Source organism: Abrus precatorius, unplaced genomic scaffold (assembly GCF_003935025.1).
Source record: "Abrus precatorius isolate BTA unplaced genomic scaffold, Abrus_2018 Scaffold11, whole genome shotgun sequence".
NCBI lineage: Eukaryota > Viridiplantae > Streptophyta > Magnoliopsida > Fabales > Fabaceae > Abrus > Abrus precatorius.
In genome coordinates, this window is record NW_020874303.1 from 5,849,704 (window position 1) to 5,876,288 (window position 26,585).

The window sequence follows — 26,585 nt, forward strand, 5'->3', positions numbered from 1 at the left end:
TCTGGTGGCAAACTAAAGGCGCAAATTGTGCCCCAAAAAAACTAAAGGCATGTTGTTATGATTATGACAATAAGAAACCTAAAATAAAATCAAGATAGATATTCCTTTATATATCCAATCATCTATTTCTATCATTGCCCTTTTGTTAAAGAAACAGTGAAAAGATCACAGTAGTTTAACCTATGGCCGATTTGCCCACAATATTTTGGTGCCCGGAAGTTGGATATTTTGGCAAGTTGCTCACAATAATAAATATGGTACACCCAATTCTCAAATCAAATCAATGAAATTTATATTTAATTTTTTGCAAATATAAAATTAAACCCTAATTAAATTGTATTGGAAAGGTAAAATTTACTTATACCATCTTTACGTGTCGAAAGAAATTAATTTTCTCATGTGAATTAAAAGACTATAAGTTATCCTTAATGTAAAAACAAAAATAATTTTTTTTTTCCGGATCTAAGATATGTTTTGGTGAAAGGGCGTGATTTTTACTTAGAGAATATGTTATTTCAACGTATAAAAATTAATATTGTGTCCTCTAAATGTATGAGAAACATTTCCCCTTTTTTTTATGTTGGCGCCAAACATTGTATCATTGTTTGGTTTATGTCCTTACAAAAGGACACGGTGGATGAAGTGTCGGTTTATCCATTCATTTCCACATATTCCAGTTCTGTACCATACCTTACCTCTTGTGTCACTCCTTTTCTTCTTCTCTCACCGTTTTCCCACCACTTCCATCTTCATTCACCGTGCTTTCGACACTCCTTCAGGAAAAAATCCTTAACTTCACCTACCCTTTCGCTTCTTTCGTTCATTTCTTAGGCCACCAAGCACAATTATGTAAGTTCTGGCTTCCTTATGTTAATGTGATACTGTAAAATATAACCGCGGTATATATGTTGCTTTGCTTGTTTCATAAATGTAATTAGTGTATCATCACTCAGAAATACATACTGTTTTTTCATCATAACTTCTACAATCAATTAGTACAATTGCTAGCTAATCTGTTTCTTGCAAATTTCACTAGTTCTTTATTCAGAGTTCATGGAAGCTTTAGAGGGTAAATCTTCGTCTGGGTATGGCAAGCCTCCGTGGGTATTTAGAGGCAGGTAAGTGTGCAAGTGTACCAATTTCTTTTTGATGTTCTGCTCTGTTATTGTCTCTGTGGGTGGGGTTTAACCAAGTGTGTATTTAGAAATAGGATGAAGTAATTGTAAACGTATATTCAATACAAAAATTAACTTTGTAGCGTTGAAGAAGTAAACGTGGAATCATGATCATTTAAACACGAATACAAACAAGTTATAACTAGTTCTGTTTTTGGGTTTGTCAGTGCGTGGTATCAACTCCACCTTGTGAAGGCAGAGAAAGCTCGAGCATGCATTCCAAAAGAATTTAAATTGGTTGAAGCTTTTGGGTAGGTACTTGTTCTTATCAAACTTGCTTTAGATGGGTCACTGCTGGGATTAGTTTATGCAATTAAAAGGACAAGTGGTTTTATGCTAGTTTATTTCCTAATTGAATTATATTATCTTGCTTTCAAAATGAGACAATTAATTTCATATATAAATGAGTGATTGTATGAAAAACCGCTTGGTTGGAATTGTTTCAAGAATTCAATTGTTTTGCTCAATCGTTTTGTGTATATTCTTTGATGACTTGTACATTCAAGCAATTTTATATATGATTTTCTAATGATTTATTTTAATTCTAAAATGGAAGTATTCTAAACACGCGGTTGAGGAGTGGAGTGAGAAGAGGGGTGATGTAACATAAAAGATTATTTTTGAAACTTGTGATTGCTTAGTTTCTTCATTACTTCAGGTACACTCTAGGTGGCTTCTTTCTAGCCAGTTATGAGGACAGTCCCGTTGGAGTCTTTGATGAGGTGATGCTATTTTTTTACTCTCAGCTTTTGCTTCAGATGTTTTATGAATCACATTTCCTTAAATTCTGGGTCCTTGGAAATTAAAAAGACATGGTATTTTCTTTTTATCAATTTTGTTAATCTTAAATCTCAAATATAATAAATATTATTAAATTTTTATTACTGCAATGTGTTGCTGACATAATAACTTTGTGATGGCTAGCAGCTTGTTGTGATTGCAGGACTTGTATGGAACCGCCCAACATCCTGCGCGTATGTTCCCATTTTTCATCTCTTATATTATTGCAACTTTTTAATTCTTCCATTATTTAATAAACTGTGGAGAAAAATAGGCTGAGTAGCACTGAAATGGAACATGGTTATAGTTCCAAAGTCATAAAAATATTTGTTTTCAAAGGTTGTTTTTGAAGTCGTTGTAGTTTTGCATGTGGGCTGCTGCTGTTACCTGTTAGTTGACCAATCAAAATGAGTTTGGCTTAGCCTGTGTAGATCCCACATATGTTCAGCTTAACGTAATTTTTAACATTTTTTAACTACATTTTTAGTTATTAATTAAAATTTAATTATAAAAAAAATTATATTATAAATAACCATATACATAATTATTTTATTTCTTATTTATTATCTTAATAAAAAGTTAAAGAAGAGATTTTTTGTGAAAAATGTTATTAATACATGCATATTGTAATTTTTAATAAATTTTTAACTAATACTTTTATGATATTGATTAGGAAAACTTAGACTTAAATAAATGTATTACAATGTCTCACAATAAATAAAATTAAAAAAAAATTATTTGGAGTCTTGCAAACCTGTATACTCTTAGTATTTGTCAAATAATGTCTTAAATATATATTTTTTATTTTGTGTTGTTGTGAGTTTTATTTTATTTTATTTCTTTTGAACATTTTTTATTTTGGTCTTTATATTTTTATGAATTTTTTATTTTAGCTTCTCTCAGTGATATGGCTAGACAAAAAATTAACTCATGACAGTATTTAGTTAGTCACATAAGTGAAATAAATCAAAATAAAAACTCACAAAAATGTAAGAACCAATGACATATTTAAATCTATATATATATATATATATATATTATAAAATTCATACGATCCATTCTCTTGAACATGCGCATAAAGATAAGCTGTACACAATTTTCTCTAATATAATGAATAAATCTAAATCATCTTAGTCATATATAGTTTGATTTATTTTAAAAAAACAATTATTATTTTATTTGCTTCCTAAGATTTTCTTAAAAAAATTCAAGTATTACTCAAATTTAAGCATTATCAAACATGTACTAATACTTTTTTTCATAAAATTTTATTATGTAAAAATTTATTTACTTTTTGTATTTAAAAAAAAGTCAATGCATATATTTTTATCAATATTTCATTTAATATTAAGAAAATTATTAAGAAGAATACGCTGAGCTGACTAAAGAATTATAAATGACACAGATTACTTCATCATCCTTTGTAGTAAAATAATGATACATTATATTTCAATTAACAAGCCATTATGTCATAACACTTGGTTGAGGTTATTCAGTAGACTTTGAAGCCCATGTTAATCAACGAATTATATGAAAAATTGCTTATCAGTGTTTTCAGAGCTGTTAACATTTGCCTTATATATATCGATGAATCATAGCGGATTAACTCTCTGGATGCCTTTCTCTTTTGGTGCTATTCTTCTTCCTTTCTTTTTAAAGCATGTTGCATTTTTCTTTTTGAAATTAGTTTATGCTTTAACTCCAAATTCTTACGTTTGATTAAATGATTAATCATAACAATTTTATGAAGCATTAATTTTAGGAACGATTGTACAGCAAATTTTTAAAAATTTTCTTTTTGTTGTATAAAGCTGTGATTTTAACTCTTTTTTCTTTTTGTTAAAAGATGGGCATCGAGAGTGTACGTGAATAACGATGAGGCTTGTTGTCACGGAAGAAAGGTAGGAGAAGAAAATTCCCAGAAGCATACTAAATAATGTTTATAAAAATTTATTGAAATTTACCTTATCACAAAGGAGGAGAGTGAAGTTGTATGAGCTGTTCAAAATAATTCATAAATAATGTTACATATGTAATTGACATACATTTAGGTAGCATTTGACTGTGGATAGAATAAAATGAAACGCCCTGTTATGTTCTGCTCCCCTTTATTCTACTCTTTTTGGTAGAATCAAGATTTACCATTTTCTAACTTTGTTTTATTTTATTCTATGAAGTACCAAACGTAGAATAGAATCAAAATGTTGTGTTATATCTCCTTTTAGCACTTCTGTCAAATGCTAGTATGCTACCTTAAGCTACATGAGAAATGCTCTCTTTAGTAGGCCAATCACCATGGTTTGAGATAAACTTTTGTAATTGAGTTTGTTGTTATATTTTCATTGATGTATTTCGCATTTTTTCTTCAGGAGGTGGGGCTACCAAGTCAGATGGCTAGGTTTTCCAAGGTAATTCTTTAGATTTAATGCATCATTGTAGTACAATCTTTTAGGTTGATGTATTGCTCCATGTAGAGATCTCACGTCGATTTTAAATACGGTCAAAATAGAGTTTATAAAGGTTAAAATAGTATATTTTTTTATGACTTAGCTTTTTACGTTGAGTTAAGCGTCCAATTTAACATAATTTTAGAATCTACTGTAGATTTGATATTGCGTTGTGTGCCAATAAGGAAGATCTAAAACCACAGGTTTAGACTACAGTAACTTGATACGAGAAAAAAAATTGAATTCTGTAAAGTCTAGGCCATTTTGGGCATGAAGATTGCATACATTGATTTGTTCATTCTTCGAACAGACAATTAAAGCAATCTCAAAACAACCGAGGGGCAGAAGGAGTGGATTTTTTAATATGACTGGAATTGATGCCAAGTCCTCCAATCCAACGGATCACCTGAATGTTCAAGTAACCAAAATCAAATGTCTTGATGCAGAAGATACTTGTAATATTAATATTAGTCTCACCAGTCCAGGTGAGTGGATTTTATGATTTGATTTGATTGAAAGATACATCTCTGGTTATATTTTGCACTTGCCTATGCCTCTTGTTGCTTTAGTCTCTTTCAGAATGATTGCTTAATTTTACCTTAAAATAATCAATGAATAATTGAGTATGCACCAACTTGGGGTCATTAATGAACAAAAATTTCCCATAGAGTGATTCTGCTTATAGTTATTCAAAATGCTTGACATGGTGTTAATAGTGCTAACAATAGCGTGAGGGTAGAAATTGCTATGCACCACAATAGTTTTCGTTGTGTTTTATTTCTGTAGTTTCCCTCTAATTGTTATTGACACAATAAGGTTTTACTAATTACAAGCCTGTTTATATCAGTGCCTGCATTGAGCTCTGGCCACTGGATGGGGCCAACAATCAGAATGACACTACCAAGTTTTAGGTAAATTAGTAGTCCACATTCTGCTACCAGAGTAATCCATAACCTATATTCATTATTTTGTTCCAAAATTGCAGTGGTGGTACAGAATATAATCCTAATCTCCTAAAGTACTCTTGCCAGATGGAATGCAGGTTTTCTTTTCTACTTCAAAAGCACGAAAAAAAACCAATCAATGCAAGTTTTCCTTGCATTGCATACTATTTACATGTTATGATTTTTGACATATGAGCCAATCAAGAGTCTGAAATAGCTTCTCAATGAATAGGGTGCAAGCATTGCAACCGTTGAAGGTTTCGGGAGCGTTCCCTTCAACAAATGATGACAATGAACAATCTTTAGAAGGGTGTGGAGGCATTAGCAATGAGGCTGAAGATCATAGAAATGATGGACAAAATTTCAGCACTTGTGTGATGTTATCAAAACCCATATTAGCACTCAAGTTTAGTCAAATGAAGATGCAGGTTCAAGCTCCCATTGTACTTTCCCACTACTCAAATTCTTTACAAACTACGGTCAGTTCTGTTCCATAAAGCAGCTCAGTTTTGCAAATGCAGAACTGATTATTTGTTTTGAGATTTTTTGCTGTAACAATTATTTATTAATGTAATTCCCCTCTACTTTTTTGCTATCTTGTAGCTTCAACTTTTCAGAGCTAACAAAAGAAAGAAACACATAATAGAAACTTATTCTAATATATTACCGATTATCAAAATTAAGAGCAGGCAATATCTTCCGAATTTGCATTAAAATGTAATATATATATTTTTTCTCAATAAAAATATAATATTTTAGATGTTTGAACTCAGCCTAATAACACCGTTGAAAAAAGTAAAATAAAACAGACGTGCTAATTTTGTTTTTACTAAGGGTACTGGATAGAGGATCTAGTTGCCTAAATAAAGGCATAGTTTTATCCATGATCTTACCGAACCTTTATGAGCCCAAAAGCCCGTTAGATTGTTTAAGGTAAAAGATGTAGGTGAAGGTGTTGATTCAATGATGAGGGGAATGTGAAATATACGCATAGGCACTATATATATATATATATTCTAACAAAATAATGATGTATGGAAAGTGTGTATCTGATGATAGAAACTTGTTTATCTGCGGGTAAGTCATGATTCTTAACCGCTGAATATTCTATCACAGAAGGTGTGAGTTGGGGGCTTAAATTATCTGCTTTTGGACGCAGGAAATATTGTAAGGAAGGTACATTGGACTTTAGAGTGCCTTAAATGCTCCTTGGCCCAATAAAATATTTTGTGCATGTTTAGATTTACATACTTGTTGACAGAAACAAACGATTAATGTGGGTCCAATTCACACCATAATGAGTGTTTCAAGGTTGAAAAATTAGTAAACATGAATTTAACATAAAAAGTTACGACTGATGGCATTTAAGTAAATATGAATATATAGTCATTTAAAGGTGAATTTAAACACACAAAAAATAACTTCTATCCATTGTTGTAGTTACACAGTTTTTTACGGTAAATCCGAACACCTACTTAGAGAACCAAATGGCATAACTTGTTCACACCAAGAACAGTACACTAACATGTAAAAACATGTTATCTGCATTCTAGTTTTTACTTTCCCTTTCCTACATCTTTTCTATTCCTCACTTTTCACAGCCATAAATTCCATCCTATATGATTTAAATTTTCTAAGCTCAAATTCTGTCATTCCATTATCTTCTTGTCGTAGAATTCATTGGTCTTAGCTGCTGTAAGGAGGAGGGACATATTTATGTGGCAAATAGCACAGTACCTGTGAAAAGAAAAAACACAACACAGGAAACAAAAACAAAAAATTAGCCAAATAGAATGTCATTTGCAATAAAATACTAAAATGCTATTCTAAGAGAGAAACAAAGTTCTCATAAATAAATTGACACGTAACATAACTGAACAGTTTTATTATAACTTCATATGGGTAACATATTTTTACCTAGACTAGAGTGAAGATACTATCACTAAATAAGTAGTTAGTTTTGTTTTCAGTTTTTTTTATTGTTCTTACTTTTTAATTACAACTATTTAGTTTTCTTTTTTTTAAAGGAAAGGAGTTGATACTGAGTAGACGTAAAAAGGATGCCTAATGTTTATCTTGCGTCACTTTCCCCTTACATTTCTTTTGTGCTCTTTGTAACATGTTTATGTCGCATATAAAACTGTTTTATATGTATGTTCGATCGGTTTTTAGATAACGGATTATATTTAGTGAGATAAGGCTTATATTGTTATTGTATTTTATTTTCAGATAATATTTGTTTATGTTTTTAATTAGATGAATAACTTGTAAATTTAATTTTATTATAAACAAAAAAAGTCATGGATGAAAAGCACAACCTACCTGAATTATTTAACCATGGCCATGATACTCTGTAGCGTGAAAAAGTAACAAAACAAGTAATATTCAAGAAATGTTCGCATGCCTTAACATTGGTTAATTTTAATGAGGTTGTCATCTTAAACATTCTTTAGACGAGGAATGAAACAAGGAAGAAAAAAATAAAATAAAATAATGAATTGGATAATAATAATAATTATTAGGGTGATGTAATATTTTGACATTCCTTAAAAGGGCGTCTTTTGGGTGTAAGAAAAAAGGAGATAAGAAAAAAAAAAGAAAAAACAAGTGATGGAATAAACTCTTTTTTTTTGTGTGTAAATTAGTTGCCAATTTGATTTCGCATTTGAATAAACGCAAACATTGGTCAAATTTAAGCCCCACTTGTACTCAACATCATGTCCACCAATTCCATGACAAATTATATATGAATATTGAAAGTCACTCAACACAAAAGTCCTCACCAACCGTCATATTACACGTTTATCATCCTCCTAAATTGAGATGATTTTGGGCATTTAATAATTCCAGGATTGGCAAGGTAGGTGTGGGAAGAAAATATAATAAAATGTGAGTCACTAGTTATACTGAGAAGCGCATAGGGCAGACACTTAACCATGGAAGAGATGAAGAACCTATCAGGGACTTCTCTTCTGGTACCATCAGTTCAAGAATTGGCTAAGAAAAAGTTGTCTATAGTTCCACAAAGATACACTCAACCTCAACATGAAGACATTGTGGTCATATCTGAAGAAGGTAATAGTAAACTTGACATTCCAGTTATTGACATGCAGAATTTGCATTCTGTAGAATCTGGGAGTTCAGAATTGAATAAGCTTCACCTTGCTTGCAAAGAATGGGGATTCTTCCAGGTATTTATAAATTCTACTTTCTATCCTTCAATTTCTTTGTAACGCATCTTTCTGTTTGATTATGGATTCTAGAAATTTTATATGAATAAAATAAATCATATAAAAGGTAAAACTATGACAAATATATTTTGAAATATTAGTTATTCTTTTAGCTGATAAACCATGGTGTTAGCTCTTCCTTGGTTGAGAAAGTAAAATTGGAGATTCAAGATTTCTTCAACCTTCCAATGTCAGAAAAGAGAAAGTTTTGGCAGAGTCCACAACACATGGAAGGGTTTGGACAAGCATTTGTTGTGAGCGAAGACCAAAAACTTGATTGGGCTGATCTCTTCTTTATGACCACTCTTCCAAAACATTTGAGAATGCCCCACTTGTTTCCACACTTTCCTCTTCCTTTCAGGTTCTCTTTCTCTTATACACGTGTGTGTCTGTTTACATACTAATTACTTCAAAATTTTTTTTTGCATGTCTAGCTAGTAACTACATGCTCTTTGTCATGTAGGGACACTTTAGAACATTACTCACAAGAAATCGAAAAACTAGCCATGGTTATCGTTGAACAAATGGGAAAAGCTCTAAAGATGGAAGAAAATGAAATGAGAGAGTTATTTGAAGTTGGGATGCAGTCTATGAGGATGAACTATTACCCACCATGCCCTCAACCAGAAAAGGTTATTGGCCTCACACCCCATTCAGATGGAGTTGGTCTCACTATACTCCTACAAGCCAATGAAGTAGAAGGTCTCCAGATAAGGAAAGATGGCATGTGGGTCCCTGTCAAACCCCTCCCTAATGCCTTCATTGTAAACGTTGGCGACATGCTGGAGGTAATAACCGTAATATATACGTATATGTCCATATTACATTCTTATCACACTTTCATAGTATGGTTTGACCAGATTCCTGAAATTCTACTATTATAATTGAGTGGGTGTTGGGTAAAGAGCAACATTTTAATTATGTTATAGCATTATGTGTGAATACTAACTATCAGAAGCAATTAGGCGTTTGGTAAGGTGGTTGCGAAGTCCAGGGTAAGTATATTTGTTCAAGTTAGATCAAAAGGAAGTTTCCATATCCATGTCATCTTTTCTGCGTATCTACCTCAATCTAATGCGCCCCAAACTCAATACAATGCTTTAATATTTCAAAATTTGTAATTATGCTTAAAACTTGAATTAATAACATATGTATAACTTGGTAATATTTTAGATTAAAAAATTATTCAAAATTTTATATCAGAAAAATTCCTTGTATTATTATTATTATTCATTAAATCTTAGTGTGAATTATCAATATTAGAATATAAAATCAGGTGACTATTTTAAGGTGTTCATAAAATTTTAAGAAACTTTTAATCTTTCACATATGTATATACGTATATATAAAATATTTAGTGACAATGTGAAAGAAGAAATTAATCTCATTTATATAATATCATATATAAATAGTTAACATTATTTTAATAAATATAATTTTAATAATATATCGTGATTAATTACATGTTGAAAATTAACTATTCTCACTCTTAGTTAATACGTTTCATATGTATTTGGACCAAATTTATTATTTTTTATTAATTCCAAAACCCACAATTGGTTATATTAAATTTGATTCAACTTAATGATTTTGCTTTGAGAAATTTTTAAATTGTACAAAAATAATTCTACAATTTTGAGAGAAATAAAAAGAGAGAAAAAAATGACCTATGATATATGATGTAATAGATAGAAATAAGGAGACAGGTACTATTACGAAAAGTATTGTAAAAATATGTTTAAATAGTATAACTCTTATTTTTGTTTGCATGTTTTACATGACAGATTATAACTAATGGAATATATCGAAGTATTGAGCATCGTGCAACAGTGAACTATGAAAAAGAAAGGATTTCAATTGCAACATTCCACACTTCAAGACATGATGGAGTGATAGGTCCTGCAGCAAGCTTGATCAGTGAGAAAACACCAGCACGGTTCAAAAGTATTGAATTAAAGGACTTCTTGGAGAACTTATTTGCTCGTAAACTTGAAGGAAAATCTTTCCTAGATTCACTGAGAACATAGCATCACCTTTGAAACGACTCATTTGCTTGTCATACTATGCTCTCATGTCATTGCTTGATCCTAGTCCAAGTGCGTGCCTTATTATTAGCTTGCTATTATTCCTTTTAATTTGATAAAGTATAATTTATTTAAAGTCTTCATATCCTAAACCTAAGACATATCTACAATATCAAAATGTGTGTCTTGAAAATTGACTCTTTTTTTTCTGTATACTTAGATGATGAAATGTTTTCTTTTGTATATATATATAGACTTTTTACACTAGTGTAACTCTAAAATTGAAGGATGAAATTTAAAAACTCTCTTCTCTTCTTTCGTGACAATCACTATAGTTAGAATTGTGATTGCCCCTTTACCTAAATTTGCATTTGAATATCAAAATCCAAAACTAAGAAATCTATACAATAAACTAAAAAAAAAATAAAAATCGTTACCTCAATGAAAGCAGAATGAAAGGTAGTTGAAGATGACAGATTATTGTGCCATAGACAAGTGATATAAAAATGCAAAGAGTCAAGGATGGTATAGAGTGCAATTAGAATCTCTAGTTTATCAACGAAGATGTTGTTGACAATGGCAGGTGAATTCTTTGATGAAGATGACAAAGGAGGAGATAGAAATTTAAGGGTTAAGCTATGTTGAATGGAAGTTTAGGGTAGTAGAGATAGTTAAGGTTGCTATGCAAAGAAGAACATTGAAGCACAGAGAAAATTAAAAAGGGAAGAAAGATCAGTTAGTGTTATCAAAGGATCATCCTTTAATATTGCTTACTTAAACAAGGGCTGCACTGCATATTTTTGTTCAACATTTTTGCTTACAAACATCATCAAAATGTGTTGGTAAAAAATTTTAAATTTTTTAAGAAATTGAAGGTAGCATTGGAGGGAGATTTGTTGTTGCTAAGGGGCAAAGGAAGTAAAGGGTTTCGACTAGGGACCATGAGGGAGTGAAGCATTTAAGATAGCATTTGATGTATATAAGTGATCAAAGCTTTCCAATAGCTATAGATTTAGGCAACAAATTTTAACTCTACATTTATTTTCATTATGAGATGCGGTTAAGGATGAAAATGGATTAATGCTCTCACAGGGCCTTATAACCTATATTTTTAAAGCTTAACTTTACTTGACTTATTTAAATTCATAAAATTTATAATAATATATTAAATAATTTTATATAAAAATTATAATATTATATTATATTAAATAAATTAAATTTTAAAATAAATAAAATATTAAATTATAAATTCTAATATTTTTCGTTTGAGTTAAAGAGTGTTTTACTATATATCTACTAATAGATAGAATCATATTTATTAGAGTCTTTTGTATTACTATTATTTGATATATCTTATATGCATATAGTTAGTTTGCATTTTTACTGTCTTGATTATGTTTATCATTAGTCTGTCTCATTTATCATCTTTTTGTATACTTGTTTATATTATATATAATTCTTTTTCATTATTTTTTTTTCTATTGTTAGGTTAACAAAATGTCTTCTCTAATTGAGAGTAATAAAATAATTTTATCTACTCTTGTTGCACTTGCACTTGTAAATGATTAATTATAATTGAATTCAATAATAACATATTCACACCATATATAGTCACCGAATAACTCCCACCTAACGGATACAATGTGTGCAGTCACAGATCTCTTAGCAAAGGTATTAGTCAGAAGTCGAGTTAGGAAGAGAGTGTGTGGCATATGGTGCACCCACGCTCATTGTTGATGTCACCACCACCCTTTTTTCCCAAGGTATTTCTACCGCCCCATCTTTCACACTCTAGTGTATCGTTGAACTATTCATAATTTCCAAAATATTCATAATCGCATCTAACATATCATTCACATACATTTCTAACCATTTAAATTATTCAATATCAAGCGATAACATGCTAACACATAATTTCATCTACAATCTAAATTACATACCAATATTCACATTCACACACGGCACGTATACCTACATCCAATTGCATTATATTCAAACACACATTATTTTCAACACGATTCATGATCAACACAAAATGTACATCAACACACATATATCTCTACATTTTATCCTAACCACATTGAAATAAATAGTCAAATAAACGAATACAAAGCACAATGAGATGGAGTAGAGTCTCCCTTACCTCAAATTGAAGATACAAACACGAAATCAACAAAGAACGTACTCTTTACACAAGTTTTGTCTTAAATACATGAAAATTTTCATGAAAAATCAGAAGAACAAAGAAGACGAATGAAAAAAATAATCTGTTCTCTTTTTTTCTCTATTTACCTTAGTTTATGTAGATTTGAACTATTTAGTTAACGTAACGTAAAATTTAAGTTTCAATTTTGATTTGAGATAAATATAAAAAAAATTTGAATATCAAATATATAAATTTAAGTTTAAATGTAATAAATTAATTTTAGTTTGTAATAAAAAACTTTCTGACTATTGAAGAAAGGGCATGAAGCTAAAGAATATATGTAAGGCAAAGTGTGTGTAACATCTCTAAAGTCTGAAGTTTTCTTCCTTTATATAGACATTAGTTTATCTTTTGGCTTGAATTTATAGTGACATGAACTACATTTGACGGTTGTAGCAGGTTTCAAGTAAATTTGACTTTTCCAAATCAAGAACTTTGATGCGCAAGTTGTGCTTATGATGAAATAGGTATTGTGGACATTTGTCCTCACTTAAGAAATCATTGGTTGTGGTTCAAGTGCTAACTTAACCGCGTTAAATAAGGGAGTGTTGATTGGTGGAGGTTTAACCACAACTATCTTTTGATCCAATGTTGTTTTGCATCACTTCAAATAAAACTTAATTTTTTTTGTTCGACAAAATTTTATAGTTTTTAGATATTGTTAATATTTATTTTTATTAAATAAAAATTTATATTTAAGTTATAATAAATTATTAAACTATACATAGTATATAAATTCAAAATAGTTATTTTATTAAATAATTTCTTTAATATATACTTAATGAGATATATGTTAAAAATTATTTTTAAAAGTATGTGCTAACTTTTTTTAAAATTTTAAGATAATCATAATTTTTTCAAACCCCAGAATGTATGTATCAACGTCCTCGTCGGTTTTCATTTCCAAGTTTGCCTCTCCTTCCCCTTCCGCCGGCACAATGAGGTAGTAGGAAGTGTCTCGAGAACCTTTAACCATTATTAGTTACCGTTTGAAATGCAACTTCAGAGTTGAGTTTAGGAAGAAACGGACGGAAGAGATAAATATTTTATTTTTAAATAGTTATTAATATTTATAAAATAAATAAAATATCAAATATTAAATTATATTAATATGTTATTTTAAAAAGTAGAAAATAAAAATATTAATTAAAAATAAAAATTGTCTTCCTCTTCCTTTTCTAACTTTCAAATATATTTTAAGACGCGCACCTTTTCAATTTGTACTTTACTTTCGGTAGCGTGAATATTGTGTGCTAACTCTTGAATAAAAACACAGAATCAAACACACGATTAATTTGAGTGTTAAAGCTTCCATATTCAAAGCACCAAGAGAAAAGCATGGTGAAAATTCAAACAAATATTTTAGATGGACTAAGATGCTAATTTTTGTTGTTTTTCATTTTTATTCCATCTTTTAGGTTATGTATATGTCGTTGATCTGAGCCATCTATTTATTTATTATTTAAAAGAAGGGACAAGAGTATTTTGAACATGCATGCTCCCAATTATTATGCGGGCATTGAAGTCAAAGCCGTAACTTTTACTCAAGATTATGCGAATGTGTCACTAAAGCAGAATTGCTCGAGACTTTGTACAAATAATAGAAACTGGTGGGTCTCACTAAATACTTCTCACACCTAAATATTTTGTAGTCATCTATTTACTGTGCCTTTGAAATTTTTTAGTTACTTGATATTTAATGATTATATTATATTTCAATTATTTAAGTCGAGTTAGATAAATTTATTCACGGGATATTTTTATTATTTAACTTTTAGTCACGAGACATAAATGGGAGATAATTCTTAAAAGAAAATTAAGCACACCTTCTCAATATGTCTTCGATCGGACAAACACCACCTTTCTTTTAAAACAAAATGCATTTTTAGTTTTAAAAAAGTCAAGAGATGCATCTAAAACGATAACATCATATGATAATTATATGTCGAGACTCACATAATTTATTAGGATCAATAGAAGGACAAGGGAGGTTTTTAAAAAAAATGAAAGAGAAAAAAAAATATAATCGATAATGTTATTGAAAATAAAACAAAATTTTTATATATTTTTAGTGGATCAACTAATCCATACCATTCTAGTTTAATATGTGATCTTTTGAATATAAATTTTATTGCTTGTAATAATGTTATTCAGCTTAAATATAATTACCATGAATAAAATATATCTGTAGATCTACCTAAGTAAAAAATAAAGGTCCATTACTTATGATATCATTGCTTAATAATTAAGAAATCACATTGTTTTAAGAATTACTGACATGTATACAATAATATTTTTATTTTATTTTTATATTATTTAAAGATGTACACTACTTAAAAAAGTAAAAAAAAAATTAACAAAAATTAGTTTGAGTGACAAGCAGTTCAGTATTATTTAATTAAGGTTTCAAGAATCCTTGTGTATGCAAAGTACAGGATTAGATCCATATTAAACTAGATGGAAAACAAAACAAAAAGTACAAAAAAATATATAATTAAATACACATGATTTGAAAAAAATTATTAATAAATTGTTAAATTCTTCAAATATTTTGTATAAATTTGATTCTTAATTATATATGGGATAGGATCTATTGACACTAAGTGTAAGTCCTGGTGTCAATGGATCCTATCTTATTTTTAATTATTGGTAAGTAAATTTCTTTAGAGTATATAAACAAAATAAATATAAACTGTGTTTAAAAATTAAAGTATTAAAAGTTAGAAAATTGATATAAACAATGCTACACTATTTTACATTTTTTACTTCGGCACAAATTCATACAATTGCTCAAAACTTTAGAGAGAGATAATATGTGAATCATTCTTACAAATTAAAACTTTAATAAAATTTAATACCTTCTAAATTATAAATGAATGTAAGGATAAAATACTGTTTAACTCATAGTAGCATTTTAAATATCTTCTGTCTTGTTGTTTTTTTATGCTAATAAAGTTAATCATTTTCATAATTAAGAGTATTTTTTTTATATTTCTTTCGTTTTTTTTGTCTCTCTGTAAATTTTATATTACTTTGATCTTTTTATTTATTTATTAATATTTTGTTTATTTGAACGTAGACTATTTAGTTAATATAACATACAAGTTTAAATTTTAACGAGACAATGAATCAATTTTGATTTATAATAAAAATTTTATAAAGAAATTTTTTTTATATTTAAACATATAAACTCAAATTTAAATATAAAAATTAATTAATTTTATTTTATAATAAAAATTTATTAAAAATTTTTAAACTTCAAATTCACAGTTAATATTTTAGATAAATAATTTAGAGAGTTTTTTTTTGTTACCATAGTACAAGTTATTGAGATTTAAAAAAAAAAATTTTGCGTGAGACGTAACTTTTTTCACAATTCATATAGCTGTGAGAAATAAACCCAATAATATATTATTCAATAAATTCGTTTGAAAGTATTTTTTTTTATTTATAATGATTTGGTGTAAATGGCCTTTTGTAAAATGATATTATTGATAACTTTTTCACTAAGTAGAGCATAATATATATGAGTGGAGAGATGAAAATTTGCTTGATCGGATAAATTTTATACTTTTATTTTGTTTTATGAAAGTGAATACTTTTTTATTATTAAAAAAAAGTATGTAAGTTTCATTAAATATAACGTGAGTCCAAATTCTTTAATACCAGTCAACCTAATAGTAAAAATTCATAAAAAAAAAAAGGAGAGAGAGAAGGGATTAAACATAAACCAAAGTTAGGCCAGTCACCTAAACCGAAGGGCATTCTGAACAAATCCTTTATATATGCATTTGAAAATACAGTAAAATCACGATAAATTATATTTTAACATAAAAAATATTATTTACAACATTAAAATATATTTAGATTTGACTAAATTTAATATTAATGATCCTAAATCAGCAGCTTTACTACTACCTAAACTCTTAATGTCATGCCTACTGGTAAATCGATATTAAAACACACGTTGAGATATATTATTATTCGTAACTACTTTTACAGTTTATTAAAAGCAATCTTTTTAAGTATTTAAAAAATAATATATAATTTTCAAATAATAAAATATTTTTTATATTTTTCAGAATGAATATTATTTTTATTTATTTATCTTACAAAACTATATCAATAATAAAATTATTATTATTATTCAATAATTGTTTAATTGATTTTTGATTAATATTTTTAATCTTTTAAATACTTAATTAGTATACATATTTCATTTATTATACTTAGAATATTAGAGAAAAATAACAATCAATATTGTCGTAAATATTTACATAAAAAGTAAACTTAATTTAGGATAATACATTTAAGCCTAGTATCTTATACTAATGTATTGAGGCTATCCACCACCTCCCAATTCATATTTATACAAATAGATATTTGATGTTTCATACACGCATCATGGGAGTTTGCTCTTGTACCATGCCCTAGATAACACGTACACACAAGCATTGTACATAGGACAAAGTTGTGAGTTACTCGAAATTATATATATTGAGAATAACATACATAGGACGAAGGCTAGTTCAAATAATGGAAGAGATAAAGAACCCATCAGGGACTTCACTTTTGGTACCATCAGTTCAAGAATTGACTAAACAAAACTTGTCTACGGTTCCACAAAGATACATTCAGCCTCAACAGCATGAAGACATGGTGCTCTTCTCTCAAGATAATAGTATCCTTGAGATTCCAGTTATTGACATGCAAAGCTTGCTTTCTCTAGAATATGGGAGTTCAGAATTGAATAAGCTTCACCTTGCTTGCAAAGAATGGGGTTTCTTTCAGGTCTCTTTTCTCTCTTTGTCCTTCATTTTCCAAATAGCTATATATCACATATCGTTCTTTTGGACTTTGATTCTAGATTATTTTATATGTATTAAAAATTAATAAATAATAATTTTTAAAAATTAAGAATCATCATCTTTAATATCATAAATAGATTACTTTGATTCCTTATAAAAAAATATTATTATATAGATTCTTTTATTATGTGTACTTGAATAGAAAAACTAATTAACTAATATATAGCAGGTTATATATGCTGATAAATTCAAAATTTTGAAAATTATGAATTGATTTAAATAATGAAATTGTTAATCTTTTGGTAGCTGGTGAATCATGGTGTTAACTCTTCCTTGGTGGAGAAAGTGAAGTTGGGGATTGAGGATTTCTTCAACCTTCCAATGTCAGAGAAGAGAAAGTTTTGGCAGAGTCCGCAACATATGGAGGGGTTTGGACAAGCATTTGTTATGAGTGAAGACCAAAAACTTGACTGGGCTGACCTTTTTTACATGACCACCCTTCCCAAAAGCTCCAGAATGCGCCACTTATTTCCACAACTCCCTCTTCCGTTCAGGTTCTCTCTTTCTTTCCCTCACTGTAGTCCTCAAGTACTATTTGAGTGCTTATTTAATGTCTGTTTGATATAAACTTGAGTAAATATGATATTGATCAAATTAATTTTGAATGTTTTTAAGATGTGTGGATATAAATTAATTTTAACCACATATTTTTATTGGAATGTATGCTTGTATTGAAAAATGCAACAATTAATTGACTATCCAACTATAAAACAAGCAAGTCCTAGATCTTAGAATTCGCATACCTTCTTCACTTCTCTTTGTCTTGTAGGGACACCCTAGAGCTTTACTCACAGGAGATGAAAGATCTAGCCATGGTTTTAATTTTCCACATGGGAAAGGCTTTGAAGATGGAAGAAAAGGAAATGAGAGAATTATTTGAAGATGGGTTACAATTGATGAGGATGAATTATTACCCACCATGTCCACAACCAGAAAAGGTTATTGGCCTCACTCCCCATTCAGATGGAATAGGACTCACTATTCTCCTACAAGCCAATGAAGTTGATGGACTCCAAATAAGAAAAGATGATGTTTGGATTCCAGTGAAACCCTTACCTAATGCCTTCATTGTCAATGTTGGAGACATATTGGAGGTAATATATCCCTTCTTATTGTGCAATTTTACAATATCAACTGGTTCAAGAAGATCCATGAATTTCCACTTAGAGCATGCATGTTGAGTCCATAACTTGATTTCATGTTCATGTTAATTTATGAGTAAATTTTCACTTATAAGTGGATGTTCTAATCAATACTTTAATTAATATTGATATGTTTGATTTGAAATATATATTATAAAACATTTTAAAATTTTATGAATTTACATGTATGCCTTCTTCAAATTTTGTAGCGTTGTCAAAATATTGGGTTACTCTAATATCATTAGCTGAGTCATGATTGGACTGAAAGGGATAAAAACAAATTAAGAAGTCTTATTGTCAATTCATGAGTATGGAGTACCTTACTTGATTTTAATTTTATTTACTGATCATATTTTTACATGTTAGATTATAACGAATGGAATATACCGAAGTATTGAACATCGAGCAACAGTAAATTCTGAAAAAGAAAGACTTTCAATTGCAACATTCTATAGCCCAAATCAAGATGGAATGATGGGTCCTGCGACAAGTTTGATCACTGAACAAACACCTGCACAATTCAAAAGAATTGGAGTAAAGGAGTACTTTAAGTGTCTTTTTTCTCGTAAACTTGAGGGAAAGTCTTACGTAGACGCCATGAGAATTGAGCATGATCACCCTTGAAGCCAATCAAATTAATATCCATTTACTGCACTTTATGAAGTTAGTGAATTGCTGTTATTATGAAGTCACACCGGAATGAAGCCTTGTAAAACTAATGTTATAATCAATAAGGCCTAGCCAAACTGGTCATATTTTCTTGTTGATTTGCATTTGAATAATTAATATTGCAAGGAATAAACAATTCTCAGTTTTTATACTTTACCTTTATTTGACTCTCCATATTTTTTCTGTAATCTTTAGGTGAATTTGTTCCTTTTCGCACGACCTAGATTCATTTTGATGATTTTTTTCATCCAAGAAAATGAAATATCGATCGTATTAACTCTTCAAAATTATAAAAAAGAAATAATAGATATAAACTAATTAAATAAAAAATTTGTAATCTTTATGAGTCAGTGATTTTATATACATATACAGTATACAAATTATCATTTACTCATTTACTTACAAACAAAAATAATAAAATTTTATAATTATCTTTTATAATTTAATCTTGCTCTAATCAAAGTTAAATTGTTAATATATATTGGATAACCATACATACTAACAATAAAATAAATTATACTGGATTTGATGTATATTGATAATTTATATCAATATTTTTTCCTAACAATTTTTTTAATATGTATAACATACTGCATTATTAGTATAAACTTACATTATTTATACTAACATATTAGTGCGTGTCGGTTAGGAAACGACATTGATAAGACTATTTTTTATATATATGTTATTGATAAGACTAGCCTAATATCACACAATTGATAAATGACTTTTTATTATTATCATGATACGTGTATATATAATATCTCGAATTCGTATAAGTTTATTATAATAATTTTATTGCTGAATTAATCTCCTTATAAAATTAGTCAATAATATTTAACATTAAATTAATATTTGTCAAAAAAATTATAATACGATATATGCTCATTTTGAGTGAATACTTAACTTGTTAACTGGAAAAAAAAAAACCCTTAAAAGTTGAAAATATGATTCGCTTTAATTTTTAAATTCAATAGATGAAAAAAAACTAAAAATCTCTATCATTTATAATTTTATGAAACTATTTAATATTTTTTCAAAAAAATTAAATTGATTCAAACACTATAGTTATATAATATGTTGTAGGGTTGTCATAATCACGCATGGGAATGATATTAAATTATTGATATTACAAGTCAACAAATTATTGTCTAGGAAGGTTTATTAGCATCTCTAAAGATTAAAAGTACATAATTTAATTTTAATTTATAAAATCATATTTATTTTCTTAACCCTTCTCTTGAATATACTTACAGAGAAGGTAATTTAAATTGGACCAAAATCTATCTTGGCAGCATACTAATGTTCGATGCAGAATTGCCACGTTTGAGAAAAAGAGCACGTATTGTTAGATGAACTAGAAAATGAAAAATTGCACGACCTGATGAGGAGTTTCAGTTTGCTAGGATTTAATAATGTGGTGGAGAGTTTCAATTGTTTTATGGTTACAATAGAAAAAGTTTAGATTAATTTTTTAACAAGTATTTATGAAAAATAAAAGTATAATTTAAATTTTTAGATTTTGTTAACATTAGTCTTGAACTGAGTTAAAGTATTCACAAATAAAAAAAATTTATAAAAAATATATATATTTATTGTATTAAAGTTATAAAAATAAATAAATACTTCTCTTTTTAATAAAATTTTATTATTATTAACTGCTTATCTCAGTATTAAAAATTAAGGTTAACAAAATTCTAAACTTTTTTTTATCAAAAATATTTTTTTATTATATTTTTAAAATTTTTTAATTAATTTGTCTAAAATATAATGTGGATAAATTAACTCAGCGTGAATGACTCGATATATATATGAAAAAATGGTTGGCCGTAAATGTAATGAGTTGATTTGCATTACTTATAGTGATTTTGTGATTCACTTTATTTGTAATCTTCATTCCTCTGACGTTGTGATTTCTGGGCTTAATTTGGGGCCTTTTTGGCATCTTAGGTAAATTAGAAACTTTTATTTTAAAAATGTATATAGAGATGGATTATAAATTGGTTGTTTATTTGGTTAATTTTAATGTTAAGAGTTTAGAATCTCTTATTCAAAAAATTTGTAGTCATCTTTAAACTTGTAAAATTATTAGTTTATATCAATACTACTAACCAAAAAACAAGCTAATACAACTTACTTAGCTCACCCATTATGATTTGGAGTCACCAATAAACTAATTAAGCTTAATTAACTTTTGTAGTGAGTTAGAAAAATATTAATCAACCAACCAACGTAACTCACCAAATTTTAAATAATATATAAAAAATATATTAAAATATCATAAAAATTTATTCATTATCATTTAGTAGCTAATATATACTTAGTGAAGTCTTTATATTATTTTGTATTTATTTTTGTCATTAATAAAAATAATAATTTAAATAAAAAATTCACGAGTTGATCTAATTTACCTCAATTGAATCGTTTAACCAGTGAGTTAAGTGAAATGGATAATAAAAAAAATATAAATAGCTTATGAGCTAAATTTTGTTAATTTATTAAAAACTGATGACAAATCAAGTTGACTTACGGGTAAGAGCCAACTTTGAGAGCCCGTAATACCCCTTAACTTGAGGCCTGTTAGTGGCAACTTTATCAACGATGGACCAATATATAAATGGGCTGAACCAAAGTGGGCTATAACTTAAATGGACCTGTAAAACCCAGGCTTGCATTCTCCTTTCAAAATTATATTTTTAATCAATTTGAACTCTAAAAATTATTTTGTAACAAGTGACACAAATATAGAGTATGTATACACATTATAAATATATAATTAAATTTAAGAGGACTACTAAATGTCTAATTTCAGTGTAATAATTATTATAAGTCATGCAACAATCAACCTTTTATACATAATTTATAAAAAAAGTTAGGTCAAGTGTGCTTTAAAGGTGAATGACACATGAATAATATCGAGCTTGCAACTACTTAATTGTTAATTTAAGCATATTTCTCATTTAAAATTCAATTTAAATAAACTTATTTAAAGTTGTTATAAAAGAATTAGTATAAATATATAATAAAACTTATTTTACAAGTTAAAAATAACTTTCTTCCTCCAATTTTAGAAATTAAATGATAGAATAGAAAAATAAGTTCTTTATAACTTATGAAATAAATTTTAATTATTTTATGTTTTATTTTTTTCTCTTATAATTTTTTCTTAGAATTTAATTAAATTAAGTTTTAGTTTAGTTTAGTTTAGAAAAGTAATTATTTTTAAGAAAGATTTTTTAAAAAGAAACAATTAATTTTCTAAACTTAATCTTAATCAAAGGTATGAGCTGGACTTTCCGAGCAAAAATGCATTTACAAATGCTAAGATGATCTAGCAGCTTTTATGGGGGTCTAGGAAATTTTTGTTTTTTTAGTACTATTCAAACATTGGATGCTCAATAATGCCGAATATTTGTTACAAGAGAAACATTAAAACAGGCATAAAAACAGACAATAATTTCAATCGATGTATATTAAACTTGACACGTTTTATTTGTTTAAACAATATTAAACAAAAGAACAAAAGACATTGGGAATGTAATAATAAACCATTTCATTTTATATTGAGAAGAATATGAGAGCAGTGCTTTAGTCATAGGCCATGGAAGAAATCAAAAAACCATTAGGGACTTCTCTTCTGGTGCCATCAGTTCAAGAATTGGCAAAAGAAAATATATCTAAGGTTCCACAGAGATACATTCAGCCTCAACATGAAAACGTGGTGGTCATATCTGAAGAAGCTAATAGAAGACTTGAGATTCCAGTTATTGATATGCAGAGCTTACTTTCTAGAGAATCTGATAGTTCTGAGTTGACCAAGCTTCATCTTGCATGCAAAGATTGGGGATTTTTTCAGGTCTTTTTTATTTGTTTTTAATTTCTTGAAACTTTGATCGTGTGCTGGCTGGTCTGAAGACTTTATGCAAGCAAATTATAAATCATTTATTTATCATTAAACGCATGAACTAACTGAAAAATAGTTGTTTCAGCTTGTTCAGAGATCTCAAATTCAAGTCCTACATGGGCGTTAAATATTTGGAGAGAAAATTTTATGCGGCCAAAACACTTGGATTTAGAAATTTTAGTTATACAAAAGGAAATCACCTAAGTAGTGTTAATGTATGCTCAATGATGAAAAATATGCCTGAGAAATTAATTTTTGATTGAGATCAATGTAGTCAACTCAATGTACTAGGAAGAAAAGGCTAGTGTTATAATTGTAGTGTTAAAATATGCCTAATTTGTATTAGTAGTTGACTTATTTGTAAAAATATTTTTTTATAGCTGATAAACCATGGAGTTAGCTCTTCCTTGGTGGAGAAAGTAAAGTTGGAGATTGAGGATTTCTTCAACCTTCCAATGTCAGAGAAGAGAAAGTTATGGCAGAGTCCACAGCATATGGAGGGGTTTGGACAAGCATTTGTTGTGAATGAAGACCAAAAACTTGATTGGGGTGATATGTTCTATATGACCACATTTCCAAAACAATTGAGAATGCCCAACTTATTTCCCCACCTTCCTCTTCCTTTCAGGTTCTTTCTCTTTCTATGAATGTGTGTATGTTGGTATATATTTATATATTCATGTCTCAAAGAGTTTGTATGTTTAATCACTACTCTGTCATGCAGAGACACTATAGAGCTTTACTCACAAGAGTTGAAAAATTTAGCCATGGTTATTATTGCACATTTGGAGAAAGCTCTTAAGATGGAAGAAATGGAAATAATGAATTTATTTGAAGACATGAGACAATCTATGAGGATGAACTACTACCCTCCATGTCCACAACCAGAGAAGGTTATAGGCCTCGCACCTCATTCAGATGGAGTTGGTCTCACTATCCTCCTACAAGTCAACGAAGTAGAAGGACTCCAAATAAAGAAAGATGGCATGTGGGTTCCTATTAAGCCCCTGCCTAATGCTTTCATTGTAAACGTTGGTGAGATACTTGAGGTAAACATATGACCATTCATCCTAGGCATTTCTATGAGACCAATTTGTTTAATAATAACTCTCTTGAAATTCGACTTGCATTATTATAGTTATGTTGTGATGTTGATTAGTGATTACTGCATAGTTTGCTTCAATTTAGCTATCAATAATCATTAAATGTGAGAGTTTAACCCTTGGTTATATAATTGAATAGATTACTATATAAATGTATATGATTATAAGTAAATTCAAAGGCTAAGGGCAGAAATATTTGTTACATGACAGATTATAACCAATGGGATATACCAAAGTGTGGAGCACAGAGCAACAGTGAACTCTGAAAAAGAAAGGCTTTCAATTGCAACATTCTGCAATCCTAATCAAGAGGTTGAGGTAGGTCCTGGGGCTAGCTTAATCACTGAACAAACGGCTGCACAGTACAAAAGAATTAGAATGGAGGAATACTTTAAGGGTTTATTTGCTCGTAAACTTGATGGAAAGTCTTACCTATATACCCTGAGAGTAGAGCATCGAAATTGAAGTTGATTAAAACTAGCTACGGGCTTGGTATTGGCATTATATGCCAATTCTAGATTGTAGCCCAATTGTGTGCATCTATGAACAAATCTATTACTATAACAACAATAAAGTCGGCTAAATTTGTTCTTGTTGATGTTATTTTTAGTCTAAATAATGTACAAAAACATATTGAAGACCTGAATATAATATAACTATCAAAATGTAAGGTTTGGACCATCAAATTTAAGGCTCGAATAAATTCCAGTTTGTTTAGTCTACTTTGCTATCCACACAGAATCGAGCTTAGGCTACAATTATACAAGTCCAAATAATTTTAGTATTTTTTCAACTCAGTTTGTATAAGTCCAATATTTGCATCAGATTGGATCTGGTTGAGTCCAGAGCTCAAATTGGCTAATGGAGATGTAATTTTGTTGTAACTAAGAGAAATTTAAAAGGCCATGAACTTAAAAAGTTAAAAACACATTTTTATTGATATTGACAATTTTTAAATACAAAAAAATTATAACTCAAAATTGATTTTAACTCATAGTTTCTATAATTAAAACTTATAAAATAGAAATAAACACTAATAATAGCTATTAACTCATATTCTCATCAAATTTTACTCTTTCTCTTTTGTTTATTTTAGCTCGAAGGTGCAAATCATTGTAGATTGAAGACTTAATAATATTTGAGTTTTTCATCAGATAACAGTGATATATATGAGATAATCAGCATAAATATATTATAATAATGTCACTCACAAGAATTTTGAAAACGAATGTTAATTAAAAAATTTATATATATATATATATTATATCAGTAAAGTTGTATTGAAAATATGTTTTTTACACTTAGATATATGTACTTAAAGAACAATTCAAATAAAAAAAATATTTCATTACATCTATAATTAAGAATATTGCAAATACATTTTTTATTGTAGAAAAAATGGTTAAGAACGAGATGACGCCTAAAATCCTAGTGAGTTTGTACCATTGTTGGGGAGACCAGCAAAGACCAACTTCATAAGATCATCGCACAAGCCTAAACTGCGAGTAAATTTTCACTCAATTGCATTACAACCTTATCAAACTAACCCTTTATTTAGCATTAGAGAATTTTTTGTTTGAATCATTGGCATTTTGTGCCAACTTTCATTGGCTTCATTCGAGGTATTCTACATCTTCAATCCAATAAAAAAAAGTACTTCTTAATGAGTAACTGAAGCAAAATTAAATGCAATATATGAATGAGGAATTATCTGAGAAAATTAATTTTACATCAGAGTGAAGAAAATAACTGTGCCATGTAATTATATATGAGTGATCAAGATTAACTTTTATTTATTCTTTAACTAACTGGCTTTGAAGTACTGGTTAGTAAGACCCATGAGAATCAAAACCAATGTGAATTTAAAAACAGGAAAATGTTGTCCCTGAATTGCATAAAATGTCGTACTTAAATAAAGGATATGTGCTAAGCAAAGCACAACGCAGGAAATTCAGCTCAACAATAATCAAAGAGACAGCACAATAAAACACATGCCCAGACACAATAATCAAATATTAATATTTTTTTTACAAGTAATTAAACTTTTAGGTACTATTTTCTATGGGTTCTATTCGTGACAAAAAAAAAACTCT

At 28.7% G+C, this 26,585-nt stretch overlaps 4 protein-coding genes across 5 annotated transcripts; all 4 read left to right on the forward strand.

Annotated features, from left to right (window-relative positions):
* Positions 1 to 623: 623 nt before the first annotated feature.
* Positions 624 to 9,475, forward strand: LOC113854660 (protein NEOXANTHIN-DEFICIENT 1). 2 transcript variants are annotated; one of them, XM_027485801.1, is made up of 14 exons: positions 624 to 899; positions 1,051 to 1,118; positions 1,343 to 1,426; positions 1,834 to 1,897; positions 2,103 to 2,149; positions 3,802 to 3,856; positions 4,325 to 4,363; positions 4,713 to 4,887; positions 5,250 to 5,313; positions 5,388 to 5,444; positions 5,579 to 5,825; positions 8,197 to 8,537; positions 8,690 to 8,937; positions 9,040 to 9,475. In XM_027485801.1, exons 2-12 carry the CDS (start codon positions 1,054 to 1,056, stop codon positions 8,227 to 8,229), a joined length of 930 nt encoding a protein of 309 aa, XP_027341602.1. In that variant the 5' UTR covers positions 624 to 899; positions 1,051 to 1,053; the 3' UTR covers positions 8,230 to 8,537; positions 8,690 to 8,937; positions 9,040 to 9,475. The 2 variants fall into 2 exon arrangements, with proteins under 2 accessions (XP_027341602.1, XP_027341603.1); XM_027485802.1 differs by lacking the exons at positions 8,197 to 8,537; positions 8,690 to 8,937; positions 9,040 to 9,475 and having other exon boundaries at positions 625 to 849; positions 1,037 to 1,118; positions 5,579 to 7,928.
* Positions 8,228 to 10,825, forward strand: LOC113854656 (protein SRG1-like). Its single transcript, XM_027485797.1, has 4 exons — positions 8,228 to 8,537; positions 8,690 to 8,937; positions 9,040 to 9,364; positions 10,361 to 10,825. The coding sequence occupies exons 1-4, from the start codon at positions 8,283 to 8,285 to the stop codon at positions 10,601 to 10,603; spliced, it is 1,071 nt and encodes a 356-aa protein (XP_027341598.1). The 5' UTR covers positions 8,228 to 8,282; the 3' UTR covers positions 10,604 to 10,825.
* Positions 10,826 to 17,332: 6,507 nt separating this feature from the next.
* LOC113854657 (protein SRG1-like) lies at positions 17,333 to 19,440 on the forward strand. Its single transcript, XM_027485798.1, has 4 exons — positions 17,333 to 17,597; positions 17,921 to 18,168; positions 18,444 to 18,768; positions 19,183 to 19,440. The coding sequence occupies exons 1-4, from the start codon at positions 17,343 to 17,345 to the stop codon at positions 19,438 to 19,440; spliced, it is 1,086 nt and encodes a 361-aa protein (XP_027341599.1). The 5' UTR covers positions 17,333 to 17,342.
* Positions 19,441 to 23,086: 3,646 nt separating this feature from the next.
* On the forward strand, positions 23,087 to 24,957 carry LOC113854659 (protein SRG1-like). The gene is made up of 4 exons (XM_027485800.1): positions 23,087 to 23,341; positions 23,770 to 24,017; positions 24,114 to 24,438; positions 24,703 to 24,957. The coding sequence occupies exons 1-4, from the start codon at positions 23,087 to 23,089 to the stop codon at positions 24,955 to 24,957; spliced, it is 1,083 nt and encodes a 360-aa protein (XP_027341601.1).
* Positions 24,958 to 26,585: the final 1,628 nt, after the last annotated feature.

Excerpts from the sequence above, each read along its gene's own strand:
- LOC113854660 (XM_027485801.1), top strand. The coding sequence starts at position 1,054 with ATGGAAGCTTTAGAGGGTAAATCTTCGTCTGGGTATGGCAAGCCTCCG. Across the intron at positions 2,150-3,801 it reads AACCGCCCAACATCCTGCGC|ATGGGCATCGAGAGTGTACG; the intron begins GTATGTTCCCAT and ends TTTTGTTAAAAG. Across the intron at positions 5,826-8,196 it reads CAAATTCTTTACAAACTACG|GATTGGCAAGGTAGGTGTGG; the intron begins GTCAGTTCTGTT and ends TAATAATTCCAG.
- LOC113854656 (XM_027485797.1), top strand. The coding sequence starts at position 8,283 with ATGGAAGAGATGAAGAACCTATCAGGGACTTCTCTTCTGGTACCATCA. Across the intron at positions 8,538-8,689 it reads AAGAATGGGGATTCTTCCAG|CTGATAAACCATGGTGTTAG; the intron begins GTATTTATAAAT and ends TTATTCTTTTAG. Across the intron at positions 9,365-10,360 it reads ACGTTGGCGACATGCTGGAG|ATTATAACTAATGGAATATA; the intron begins GTAATAACCGTA and ends TTTACATGACAG.
- LOC113854657 (XM_027485798.1), top strand. The coding sequence starts at position 17,343 with ATGGAAGAGATAAAGAACCCATCAGGGACTTCACTTTTGGTACCATCA. Across the intron at positions 17,598-17,920 it reads AAGAATGGGGTTTCTTTCAG|CTGGTGAATCATGGTGTTAA; the intron begins GTCTCTTTTCTC and ends ATCTTTTGGTAG. Across the intron at positions 18,169-18,443 it reads CAACTCCCTCTTCCGTTCAG|GGACACCCTAGAGCTTTACT; the intron begins GTTCTCTCTTTC and ends TTTGTCTTGTAG.
- LOC113854659 (XM_027485800.1), top strand. The coding sequence starts at position 23,087 with ATGGAAGAAATCAAAAAACCATTAGGGACTTCTCTTCTGGTGCCATCA. Across the intron at positions 23,342-23,769 it reads AAGATTGGGGATTTTTTCAG|CTGATAAACCATGGAGTTAG; the intron begins GTCTTTTTTATT and ends ATTTTTTTATAG. Across the intron at positions 24,018-24,113 it reads CACCTTCCTCTTCCTTTCAG|AGACACTATAGAGCTTTACT; the intron begins GTTCTTTCTCTT and ends TCTGTCATGCAG.